The sequence below is a fragment of the Rhizophagus irregularis genome, chromosome 17 (assembly GCF_026210795.1).
Source record: "Rhizophagus irregularis chromosome 17, complete sequence".
NCBI lineage: Eukaryota > Fungi > Glomeromycota > Glomeromycetes > Glomerales > Glomeraceae > Rhizophagus > Rhizophagus irregularis.
Genome location: NC_089445.1, coordinates 4,348,952 through 4,363,056, shown reverse-complemented (window position 1 = coordinate 4,363,056; position 14,105 = coordinate 4,348,952). Strand labels below are relative to the sequence as shown.

At 25.8% G+C, this 14,105-nt stretch overlaps 1 protein-coding gene across 1 annotated transcript; it reads left to right on the top strand.

Moving 5' to 3' along the window:
* Positions 1-9,626: 9,626 nt before the first annotated feature.
* On the top strand, positions 9,627-10,109 carry OCT59_009640 (uncharacterized protein; the record flags this gene model as incomplete). The annotated part of the gene is made up of 2 exons (XM_066133718.1): positions 9,627-9,736; positions 9,857-10,109. 2 exons carry the CDS (start codon positions 9,627-9,629, stop codon positions 10,107-10,109), a joined length of 363 nt encoding a protein of 120 aa, XP_066000133.1.
* Positions 10,110-14,105: the final 3,996 nt, after the last annotated feature.

Below are 14,105 nucleotides of genomic sequence, written 5' to 3'. Positions count from 1 at the left end.
GACTGACTCATTATTGTTCCACGAGATATCCAAATTAAATTCTTTTATAGTGATCATCTCCAATCAATATCTATATATCTATTAAATTCGTTCTCAAAGATCTATTAATATCGAGCGCCAACCATTCTACTACTTTATATCTATATTGGTTCATTTCTTTCATAAATTCTCTTGGACTTTAACCATTAATCCTCTCCAATATACATATATTACATATGTTAACTAAATTGGGTATAGACTATATTAAATATATTTAACATGTCGACCATTAATTTGACCATTGATCATGTGAGCGATCATTTATAAATATTTTATGATTATAATAAACCCATTTTGCATTATTTATCTGCTATATCATTTCCGAAATTCTTTGAATGAGACTTAACCTTATTTATCGAAATAATTAAATTATTTTTCTTAACAAAATTATAAACCATTTTCCATGATGAAACTGAATTAACATTTCATTTGCGTCACGCTGACCATATTAATTCCTCATTATTATATTAAATTATAATTATCAAAAAAGAGAAGCTTACAATATTGTCACTGTGTACTTATTTACAGTTAGACTAGTGATATTAATATGCTTCTGAGATTATGAAAATTATAAAATAGAAAATATGAAAAATTATAAAAATTATAAAATTATGAAATAAAAAATCATGAAAATTATGAAAAAGAATTATGAGTTAAAATGTTAAAACTTAAAATACAGAAAATAATACGAAATTGATAATCACAAAAAAAAATGAATATTATATATGAATGTTGTGCCCATCAATATTTTAATCCAATTTAAAATTTCCAATTTATAATGTCCTAAATTAATCATTGACCCACTTTAAAATTTGGACAATGGTCAATGGATGCATTCCAAATACTATTTCATATCTGGTAGCTTGGCATATAGTATTATTTATAACAAAAATATAGATTAAACATAAGGTCCAGTTTCTTGAATTATTTTCTACTCGTGTACGTGAAAACCCTTGACAACGAGAATTTGCTCTTTCTATCAATCCTTGTGATTGTGGATGCTTTGGTCTACCATTTACCAATTTTAAACTATCACTTTGTAAAATGATTTGGAATCTAAATTAGCGAAAAATTTTATACAATATTCCTGCAATAATTTCAGGTTCTTTGGAATTTAAAGTCTTAACCCATGAATATCGTGAAAAATGATCACTTATGTGTAAAATATAAAAATTTGTTGCTACAGATGTTTAATATCCATTTATATCCAATAAAATCACAATTTTAATTTTATCCTTTTTTTTGCTTTGTATTTATAATTTTTAGTAATAAATTATTATTTAAATCTTGATATTTTATCTATTTTACTATTTCTTTCATTTAACTAAGCTCATGCTAAACCTAATCCAGCATCATTAATGATAAAGTGCTCAAGTTTTTTATTGTTAATATAATAACTTTTATTAATTCATGAAGCAGCCATGGGATTTTAAATTTTTTTTGTCCAATTTCATGGTTTGATACTATATAAGGAATGTCGAAAATATTTTTATGATCAATTTACCCATTCTCTAAAGTCTCCTGAAATTAATAATTTGTTCCAATATAGCCCAAATTCATTAACTACCAATCCGTTCATCATAATAGAACATTCAGGAAGACTATCCAGTGTGAAATCAAAACTCATATAATTTACTAATTGAATCCTTAGATATGATGTTTAAGTACTTTCGCAATATTTGCTTCTAATGTATATTTACTGATATTTATTTTATCTTCTAAATATTATGAATCTTTGATTATATCACACATTTTATAGGACATTTCTTTTATACTATTTTATTTTTAATTTTCAGTATTATCTTTTCCTTTGACCAATCCTGCCTTCTATTAATTTAAACCTTATATTATGCATTAATTTTTTTGTTTATTAACCATGCTTCCATTAATTTATCTATCTTTTATAATATATATAATTTCTTTTAACCATTTTCTTTTCACTTATTTACAATTTTCAAATATAATATATTCCAAAAAATATTGTAATTATTCTTGTATTTTATCAAAATATAGTTTTTCTATTAAAATAATATATGCTAAAAGTAGCTGTATATCTAAAATATATAAAAAAAAAAACTTTTTCATTAAAAATTAAAAAATGTTCAGATAATGCTTTATATTATTATGATTTTCTGAATTTTTTTTTTTTTGTGAATAAAATTTGCTTTAAAAAATAAATACTAATTATATTACATAAAATAATGGCTATTTCTTTTTTTCTTAAACAATATGAGGGACTACATTTGGTATGTCTTTGTAATTTATTTCCAAAGTTGAAAAGGATTATTTTTTCGTTCTTGTAATTTGGTTCAGCTTCTTTTGTGAACCATTTTCTTTTATCGGATTTTTTAATATCATTAGGAAACGGAAACTGTTGTAAGTCCGGAGCAAAAAAAAAGGTTATAAATAAACCTATATCTTGAACATCTCAAACAGGAGCCCTTGTAACCTTTAATGATATTTTTGCAGTCTTTTATGACCGTGACCATAGTAATTACAAGGCACGGATCTGTTCATCCATAATATTGTTTTTGTATTTTTACTTTTTTGAAATCTTTCAATCATACTTATATGAAAATTGGCATGTCAGGAATAACAAGTACCAATATGAAAAAAGTGTCGGCATATCAACTGCTTTTTAATTAATAGAAGACATACACAAATGTGTACCTTTATCAAGTAGAATTACATAATGACCTGTTCTTTTGATTCCTAGTTCATTGGTAAAATTCTTTGATGTAAGTTTAATGCAATTATTATTTGAGGATGACGATGTAAATGAAATATACAAAATAATGATAATAACAAATGACTCTTATTATAAGAAATTAATGAGGTTTCTTATTATAAGAAACTCTTTCTTCTTCTAATTGTTTTCTTTTATCTCGCAAATATTTTTTTAAGAATTAATCTTGTTGAAAGTTTTATATTTAATTGGTAAGAACAATAGTACTATCAGAAAAATCAATAGCAAAATTTTGCTTAGTCATTTTCTCTTGCAGTAATCCAAATCCCAAATGTTGATGAAATCTAACTAAAATTTCTATTACTTACTTTACTAATTAAACTCTTCACCAATAAAAAAAACTCCATTTTCATTTTCTTTGTAAAAATCTTAGTAGCATATAAATAAGTAAATTATAGTAATTATACTTAATGTTAATAAGCAATCTCTTTAATTGCCCAATCATTTGTATATCTGGAATATGTTTTTAAACTTAATATTAAATAGATTAAAAATATAAGTATATCATTTTTTAAAGTAAAATTGTTTAATTAGATAAATGAAATTATAAGAATTAAAATTCTGTTTTATATCTTGTTCTTTCTAAGTTATATATTATGATATATTATATGATTTTTATTTTTAAAATTTCATGAATATTTTTATACTTTTACCAATAGTTGGAGTAGGATATATTTTGAATATAATAATTTATCATACTTCTTATTGACCTTCTTCTTTTATGATTTTTGATATTTAGTCACAATCTTGTTTTTCTTCTATACAACTTTTTTGAATATGAATTAGATAATCGTTATGTTATGATCTTATAGTAATATTATATTTTTTGAAATGATAATTCCTTATGTTCTTATATAGTTATATATATTTTTATAAGTTTAAGCATTAAAGTTAGTGAAAACATTTTTTTTTATCTTTTTGTTAAAATGGTATAAGATTATTAAATCTTTAATTTAATTATATATATATAGTAACTATGTGATATGTAATCTATTAGATAATTTGATGAGAATAAAAGAAAAAAGTGGAGCGAAAAATCATTGATTGAATCACAAATTTTTGGTTCATATTTAAATTTTTTTTTCCGGGTTACACCAGACGGAATTTTGCTACTAACATGCTATAATGGGGCTTTTATCAGCCCCTATTAATATTACAGTCATACAAAGTTTATAGTAAACTTATGGCTGTGTAAAAAAAATCGAAAATTGACATCATTTTTTGTATTAACAAATATCTAATCTACTATAAATGAATATGTTAGCTAAAATATACTTAAACAGATTATATTAAATTTAAATGGAATCTTAGGAATAAACTCTGAATAAGTTATTGAAATAAAAAACTCTATTAACGTTCATAACAAAATAGAGATTCGATCATGATCGCACGTTTTTATGTGAGAAACTAAAAAAATATAATAATAAAAATAAAATATAGGAGACCGGTTAACTTTTTGTGTAATTTCAAAAATTGAAACAAAAAGAAATTGATATACAGTAAAATTAGCTTATAGGGAAAAAAGAAAATGATAGATGCAAGATGAAAAAAAATTATTTTTTTGAACTTAAGTTTAATTAAAAAAATTTCCTTCATGAATTATATAACAAAAAATGCTTACGTGATTAGTTTGTGTTAATCACCTTTTAATAAAGTTGCTGTGCCGCGATTCTGTTGATCGATTATCAACTATACCAATTATTAATAATTTATTTAAGGTTTATCACATCTATAAGAAGAAAGTCCTGCATTTTTAAGGGGCAAATACCCATGTTTTATGCCATGAAACCTTAAATCCGTTTTTAGACAATTCTATAATTTGGGCGGCAGTATAATCAGTGAAAAATTAAATTAATAATTCCAAGAATGCAAAAACTAAATTATTGATTTATTTTTCTTTATAATAAATAAATAAATAAATATTTATAAATTAAAAACTGATTTTATATATTATCATATATTGATTCTTCACGGGGTTGATGCTGAAAAAATTTGGATCACATGCTCAGTTCTCGAATCAAACCTGTTTATTTATATATATATATACATATACATATACGTATTTTGATTATACTAAAAAAATTGTGTTACATATAAATTGGTTAAGCAGAAATTTTACAAATTTCAGAGCAAATTTCTAAATTAAATCGTCAAGTTTGAAATCAACCTTTTCAATAGTTTTTAAAAGTTTTAATATCATAAGATTATAAGCTTAGCTGAAATTGTTGCAAATAAAACCAAAATTATCTGATAGATTCTCTATATTCTCTGGGTTCTGGCAAAAATTTCTGCTCATCACCTGCGGCGACGATCATTACTGTACACTTTAGAGTTATGTTACAACTAGGGTAATTTGGTATTGTTAGTGAGTTATAATATAATTATTGCATTATTCAGTAATTATTTATATATATTTTAAGTAATATAATAGGGTTTATATTAAAAAGTTGATTTGTATTTTGTATATTTATCAAATAATAAATTTTATGGTTTATTTTGAGTTTATTAGTTTTATTAAAGAAATATTATATTTAATGATCAAAATGAATTAATCCTGTAACATGTTAAATGGTAATAATATAAAGATAAATATAAATATAATAGTTTGTATTGATTTTAATAAAATATTAGATATGATGATAATGTTAAGTATACGTCAAGGTTGCATGGGATGATCTCCCTCCTGAATATTATCGAAAATTAATTGATAGTATGCCTCAGAGGGTCAATTCTGTTATTTTCGCGAATGGATATAGAATTAATTATTAAATTTTTGTAAAATTCAATAAAGGAAGGCGTAATGAACATGTTAAATTTTTATTTTCATTTTATAAAATATATAAAAATTTTTTAATTTTGAAAAGTGGCCGGATCATTTAGGTCACCATCTGTATGTAACATGATCTGTCCATGTTATTTGATTGGCGGTCGGGTCATATTATACACAATTCTTTATTGCTGATATAATTTTCCGGTTAATGAAATTTTAATCACTTTTTTTACAAAAAAACTTAGTTTGTATTAATAATAATTTTTCTATTCCCATCCTCTTGGAATGAATGATGCAGCTATCCAGTTATTTTCAGATTTTGTAATTACAAATTTTTTTTAAATGAATATTATTCCTTTTTCAGTCAAAGCCAATTTTTTTTCCATCATTGTAATTCTTTTATTTATTTAGTGTTTTTAATAATTTTTTTATCACTATAAAAATTTGTTTTTAAATTTTCTATTAATAAAATAGTGGCAAAAAAAAAAATAATAAAAATTGATATGAAAATATAGAAACATAATATGGACGAAATTATATTTATTTTGTAAAAGATATTTTGCGATGTGATTTTAACATGATTTATATAAAGAAAAAAACTCCATTAATCCATTTATATTTTGAAACAATAAAATGATATATCTTTTTTTTATACTGTATATTCATACTGTATGCTTATAAAAAAATAAAATCTCCATATTTTTTAATATTCCACATTTTAAAGTACTTAATTAAATTCATATATTTATTATTAAATTCAAATAATAGAATAGCATCTGTTTTTTAATACTAATATATTTCATTAATTTATAATGTTTCATACATTGCATTTATTTATTAAGTTTCATTTATTCACATTTATTGTTAACCTTTTGTATACATGCAATTTACTTTATATATACTGCCTATTATCAGAATAAGTATGTTAATTATGTAATCATTTATGAACTTAATAAATAAATGCGTTAAAAAAAGAATCAGAATAAGTAAAAATTGGCAAAAAATCGGATCGCCAATTTTTGGCTACATCTGTCCAATTTGTGACTTTTACAGCCGATTTCATAGATCGTTAGTATATTACCAATATAAAAATGTAGATTCCATAATCCATATACAATTTTTTTGTATGGTAAAAAATAAAGAAAAATTTATATTGTAATATTAAATTTAATTTTAAATAATAATGCTTTATTAAGTAATATTAAATAAAAATTTAAATTTTAAAAATACATTAATGAATGTAAATATATTTGCAATTCAGTATAGTATGATCATAAAAAATATAAATTACTCCACTGCATTTTCATGAAAATTGGATTTTGACTGCTAAACAACTTTTAATTAATAAAAGAAGTCGATTTCCTTTGACCAAAATGTTCAAAATACGTTCTGAAGTGACAAAACAGAAAAAATAAAATTCATGAATGAGTACCATTGTGAAAAACGTGAATAACCCTTCAAGTATTAACTGTACCTTCATGAAAATTAATATCCAAGCAGATTATGACCCACTGAAAAACTTTCAATTAATATAAGAAGTCAATTTACTTTGACTGAAGTGCCTAAAATACGCTCTGAAGTGACAAAACGGAAAAAATAAAATTCGTGAATGAGTACCATTGTGAAAAACGTGAATAACTCTTCATGTATTAACTGTACCTTCGTGAAAATTAATATCCAAGTAGATTATCACCTGCTGAACAACATTCAATTAATATAAGAAGTCGATTTACTTTGACTAAAGTGCTCAAAATACGCTCTGAAGTGACAAAACGGAAAAAATAAAATTCGTGAATGAGTACCATTGTGAAAAACGTGAATAACTCTTCATGTATTAACTGTACCTTCGTGAAAATTAATATCCAAGTAGATTATCACCTGCTGAACAACATTCAATTAATATAAGAAGTCGATTTACTTTGACTAAAGTGCCTAAAATACGCTCTAAAGTGATAAAACAGAAAAAATAAAATTCCATTGTGAAAAACGTGAATAACCCTTCAAGTATTAACTGTACCTTCATGAAAATTAATATCCAAGCAGATTTTGACCCGCCAAAAAACTTTCAATTAATATAAGAAGTCGATTTACTTTGACTAAACTGCCCAAAATACGCTCTGAAGGTAAAAAAAATTTGTAACTTAGTACTATCATGTAAAAATGTAAATAACTCCAAAAATATTAACTGTGCTTTCATGTAGATTAATATCTTAACAGCTTCAAACTTGCTGAACTACTTTTAATTAAAGAGCAAGATATACTTTGGCCAAAATGCTCAAACCATAATTTGAAATATGTGTAAACAAACTATAATATTTGTTTATATTTAAATTCTGAGTTATTTAATTTAAATATGTTTGTGTTTATATTTAAGGAAAAAAAATAAAATTTTACTTCTATTTTATTAGGTTTTTGTAAATGAAAAGACAAAAAAATAATCAGCTGAAAAAATAAAAAAATTCTTTGTTAATAACCGTAATACATGATCACATGTTGCAATATTAAAACTATATTTAAATTGGTAATATGTATTACATATATGACCGATAGGCCAAATTATATCTCCTGCTATTACAATTGTAAAATAATATTAAAATTATGAATAAATTAAAAGTTTTTCTAATTTGAAAAATGCAAATCTTTCTGAATTACTCAAATTTTCAAATCTGTTTATTATAGTATAATCAATAGTTAATTTTCACTGCAAAATCTCCTAGGAATGGATAAATAAATACATATAAAATTTACTACCCAGTAAGGTTTTTTTGGATGGTTCTAACCTCTACTTATTATTTATTTTATTTATTTTATTTTTTTTATAGAGAGAAATTGTCATAATACATGTATTATTTTAAAATTAACATTTTAAAAATTAAATTAAAAAACTATAATTTATTAATTAACAATAAAATGTTTTTTGTTAAAATTATTTAAAAATTTTTTAAATTATAGCGAAAATGCTACAACAGTAAATAATATTATAATAGCGAAATTGATCAGCAAACAAATGAAAACATGCAAATATTGAATGATGTCTCAATTTAACAGGTATTTTCAGTGGCACAGGAAGAGTTTTTGCGAAAAGTTGGCATTAGAAGTTTTTTTCATTGTCATTGTCATTGTCATTGACTGACAATGACATTGACATTGACATTGACATTGACATTGTCACTGACATTGACATTGACATTGTCATTTACATAAAGTTATATAAGATTAATTTGAGAGTTTTTTACCAAAAAGGAAATTTTTTTATAAAAAGAGAAATGATTTTCAATTTCGAGGCAATTCAGCAGGTGTTTTAATAACAAATTGAGAAATGATTTCCATAGAAAATCTCGTGATAAAATTTATAATAAATTTAAAAATAAATGATCAACAAATGATCAACAAAATTGTTACTAGTTTTATAAAAAACGCCCAATAATATCTTTTTATTGTTTTAAAGCCGAAATTGGTCCAAAATTAAAAAATTATTTTGGCAACATGTATAAACTGTACGTAAAAATTAATAATATCCATTCATATTTTAATATAAATTTGGAAAAAAACATTACTTTTAACGGTATTTCCATAGTTGACATGTTCTACAGGTAACCTTAGAAAACTTTTTATTCCACTTCTTCCCATGTAAATTTCCTTGTTTTAAAATGTTAAAATGTTAAAGGATAATCCAAAAGTTTTTATTATGTTACAATAATTCTTTCTCTAAAATACGTAATACGGTTTATCTCTTTAAAGCAAAAATATATTGAAATGTCATTTTCCTTAAACTGTTTTATTTCTAGGCGAGAATTCTAATAAAATTTAATTCTATGACATATAGTTTTGTTAATAATTTTATTTTTATAATATAGACAAGAACAGGGAAATAACAAAATCGGTAATTACAACTTACAAGTATTACAAATACAAGACTAAACTAAACCATACTCAGTTACCTACAATCCCGCCAAATGTGAGTCGTCCTGCCTTTATTTAACACAAACTAATATACACTCCCATATTTACAGTATCTTTCGTCTTTTTAATGAAAAAATGCCACTTGTAAATACTGCCTAAAGTGGAATGATGCATGGGGAAACAAAAAACAGTGGTATTGTCCTATTTCTAGGTTCTAATCATAATGAAGTGACGTTAAGTGGTAAGCGGTTGAAATATTGGCACACACGTCTTGCGTGGTAAAAGTTTCATTTATTTTGTTTTTTGGTGTTTATTACACCGTTTAGGAGGGTTCATCCCCACTAGATAAATGTATTCGGGTGTTTCAATAGGAAGCGTGCTTGATCATATGCATTCAGTTTGAATTTGTATCTTGATTGGGCTGATTCCAGAATATCAGAAACTTGTGAAAAAGCGTTAATAAGATTAATAAAGGGGATAGATTTGGGTGTAGTGGATGATAGCGAAGCCATTGTAATGTCTATGGGTAAAGAATCATCAATCAACATAGTAGGTTCTTGTGAAACTTGCGCTCCTTCTTCAGAAGTAGTTGCAGGTTTCAGTGTTACAGTTTGTTTGGCAGCCGACTGTTGTTTCAATTGTGCAAGTTAGTTGTACTAATCACTTATGCATTATAAACGTTCTTCCTATTTAATATGGTCTTGACGTTCTTTTTCTTCTCTTTTAGCTCTATGAGCCTGGTAATGTTCATTTCTTTCACGGACTTTAGCTACACGGTGTTCAGTGTTGTTTTCTTTTTGTTCTTTCATTTGCTTTTCATAGGGCGAGTTGGAGTTAGTTCCAATTTTCTTCTTGCTGCTTTCAAAGCCAAGCGACATCTATTTTTCTTGAGAGCTCTTTATTCAGGTGATAGTGGAGGGCGTAAATGTGCAAAGAATTTGTAAGGTAAATGTTAAATTTTCTTAATGCATAATTCGGTCACTACCATTATTCTCCTTAGTTCTCGAATTATCGGGTAAAATTGGTTTAAAGGTATTTGACTCATTTAATTGTTTGAAGTGGAAACAGGACACTCATTAATCCACGATTCACCCAGCGTACCTTACAGAAATGTCACGAAACGGCCGGCATTAAGAAATTAAGAAATTAACTATGTGATAAATAATGTGTGACAAATAAGATTTCACACCTCGAAAAAACTTTGTCTCCCCAGAACTTATGAAAAATGGAAAGTGTGACGCATGTGACAAAAACAGTCACGTGTTTTGTGACATTTTTGTAGGGTACGCTGTAAATCCTTTGTTATGAAAATTCCTAGATAAATGATGTAAGTTTTGTATATATGCGGTTCTTGATATCTTTTTTATCGAGTCTTTCTTGAACAGCCCAAGTCTTATCCATTAAAAGTTGTCGCAGGCGTGGAAAGTATTTTGGAACTACGCTTTCACTTTTCAGAAATTGGTAGTTGAACAAAAAAATGTATGTTAAGTAATGTTTGTGATTTAGATGAGTAGATTATCATTGTTTTCACCCAAAAACGCGTTTTGTACGAATCACATAACGGTATGTGTGAGACCTTTTAAAGGTTCCTCGAGTGTCCCCTGTCTTGTGCCCCAGAAAGGCAATAGAATGAAACTCAAAGGAGATAGGAAAAACTTTCGTGGCTTTAAGAAATTGAAGGTTAAGTTTTCTGGGGTGGGGCGTAGTTTCAGGTGTATTCTGTTGCAGCGAGTCCATAGTTTGTAACAAAAGTAACAAATATTGTGGGTAGGAAAGGGTGACGGGTGAGGCAAGTTCGTGGTAAAAAGTTTGTTCCTAAAAGTTTATATTTATAGTTTTTGAGACAAAAATGAAACATTATTTGTTATTAATAATAGCTTTACAATGGTTCAATATTTGTGATTTATCAAATTTGTAATAAAAAAAAAATTGATAATTTAGAGCTTTAATTGGATTTAATACCCATTCTGAGTACTTGTAAAATAAAAAATTATTATTATTCAATGTGTTTTCCCATATTCAAAGTGTTGGTGTTTTCAGAATTCTTTGCTATGATAATGTATATTTATATTTTTGTATCAAACTACTAATGTGATATTTAGCCCACTCAGATCCACTTAAAAATGAGGCAAATATGAGCTTTTCAAGCCAAAACATTATAATTATAGTTTCATTTGATTCGATTTTTTTTTAAAAAAAATCTTTTTCTTTAATTTATTTAAAAGTACTAACCAGTCTATCATTATCTGTGAGAAATTGTGGTGATAATAAAGCTTAATATGTAATTTGGTTGGTCCAGTAAAGCCGATCACTAATTAAATTTGTGAAATCTTATACGTAACACACGTAACACTTGCAGTTGCCTATTTTTTGATGAATACGTTGCGATTAGCTACGCAATTCTTGATCATAGCCACAAATAAAATTTAGCCACAAATATTGCTATTTTTTTTGTAATCATTGATCTTTAATATTTCTTCTTAATATTTCTGCATTATTATTAATGTAAGAAGACGATTAATGGAAAATTACCAACAATGGTTAATTAATTAATCAGCTGTTTGCAAAATTTTAAAGATGTGAACTTCTTTTATTAAATGTGAACTAGGGTTACATGATTGTTTAAGAAAGATGATTGATCGCTATTATGCATGTAAAATTTTTTCTAAATTTTTAACTAAAATTTCTGATTAGATTTTTTGTGGCTTTTTGCATTATTGGAAATGTTTGGGATCTTTGGCATAAGCCGCGAATTTACTGGAGCTTGCAGTCAAATTTTGCGGAAAATTACGTCATAATCATAATCTGATTTATTTTATTATTAATAATTATACGCACTTTTTAATAATAACAGATGTCCAAATTATGCTTTATTTTAATATTTTTAATGAGTTACATAATAATAAAAATACTCTTCAATATTGCCTTTAGTTAATAAACTTGGTGTGAGATTACTATTCCAATTCTGTTGAGAAATCCTTGAAATTACCAAATTATTCAAAATGGAAGTTTCTACTGGATGTAATCATTCACAAATAATATAAAGAGTTAAGGTATTGATTTTATAATTTTTATAATTAATTCATACAAAAAGCCTTTAATTAATTTTTTACTGCGTTTCCTAATAGTCGTCCGGGATCTTTCTTATAGTTATTTTATGGATGATGTTTATTTAAAAGGATAGTAAGCTAAAAAGTCTATCAGTAGTTTAAAATTATACACGGGACATTAGTCTCCATGGTATAGGGATCCGTACAAAATCCCGAATGTCAAAATCCCGAATGATACGAAATTCCGAAAAATCGGCCAGTATTAAGCATAATGCTGGCCAGTTCGGGATTTTCGGGATTTTGACATTGTACCAGATCCCGTGGTATAAACCAGTTATTTCATTATCATGGCTCTGCTGTGATGATCAATGATATCAAGACTTCCCGGGATGGATAAAAATATCTAAAGTTAGAAATTAAAAATAACAATATCTTAGAATTAGAATTTTTATCTGTGGTATTGATTACCATCTGACTTCACTCAGATTTCTGATTGATATAAACTAAAATAAAAAAAAATAATTATTAATGGGGAGGAGAGGTCATTCTGTATATCTTTGAAGTTTTTTTTTTATTCGTCTAACTAGTGTGAAAATAATTGAGCCTAATTACAATTCCCTACTTTTTTTTGTGTACCAGCGGAATTTATTAATTTAAAGGTATGAATAAAGAGATTATTATTATCACTTTTGTAACCATATTTAAACAAACTTTTAATATTTTTATTAATACTGTATATGATATATAATTTATAATACACAACTGTGATGAATACCTTGTAGAAGTGACATTACATAATTTCTGATAAATATTGCGTGATTCACATACCACCAGTAATATCTTACTCTTGTAGCTTATGTGGCTTTCTATTGCCATCCGTCAAGTACGTGGTGTACAACAATCAAACAAAACATCTAAGCAACAATTCGAGCTTATAACAATTTCCGTTTCCTAGTTATAGATTGTAAAGTATATAAATATCCTTTGAATGCTGTTATTAATTATCTTAAATAATAATCTTTTTATCAAGAATAATAATAATATCCAAATTAATCTTTGACATCTTATATCTTATTGTTAAAGAGTTGCATAATGATAAAAATACCCTTCTTTCTTGCCTCTTAGTTGATAAAATTTGGTATTCCAATCCTATGGAGAAATCCTGGATTATTTAAGTTTGTCAAATGAGGGAATTCTACCGGATTTACTTATTTACATTTATCAGTTGACTCAAGAAATAATTTAAAAAATCACTGCATTTATTTTTCACTTAATTCAACCATTATTTAACTATATTAGTATTTATAGGCATTTAAATCTGGGATGCTTATTATCTAAATGAAGTTCTTTGACTTTTTATTAATGAAGATACAAAATTCACACACCTTTGTATGGGACTTTAACTACCCAGTACATCAGGAAGTTTTTACTGGTTAAAATCTGCAGAGAAATCCACGTGGAACCATCATGGAAATTCCAAGTGGAACCAATATTTTCCGAATACCCTGTGACGAAACATGTGTAGTGGAATCACAGAGTTCGAGGCCGTCACACGTGGATTAATATCAGGTGATTTGTAAAAATATTTTATCTCAAA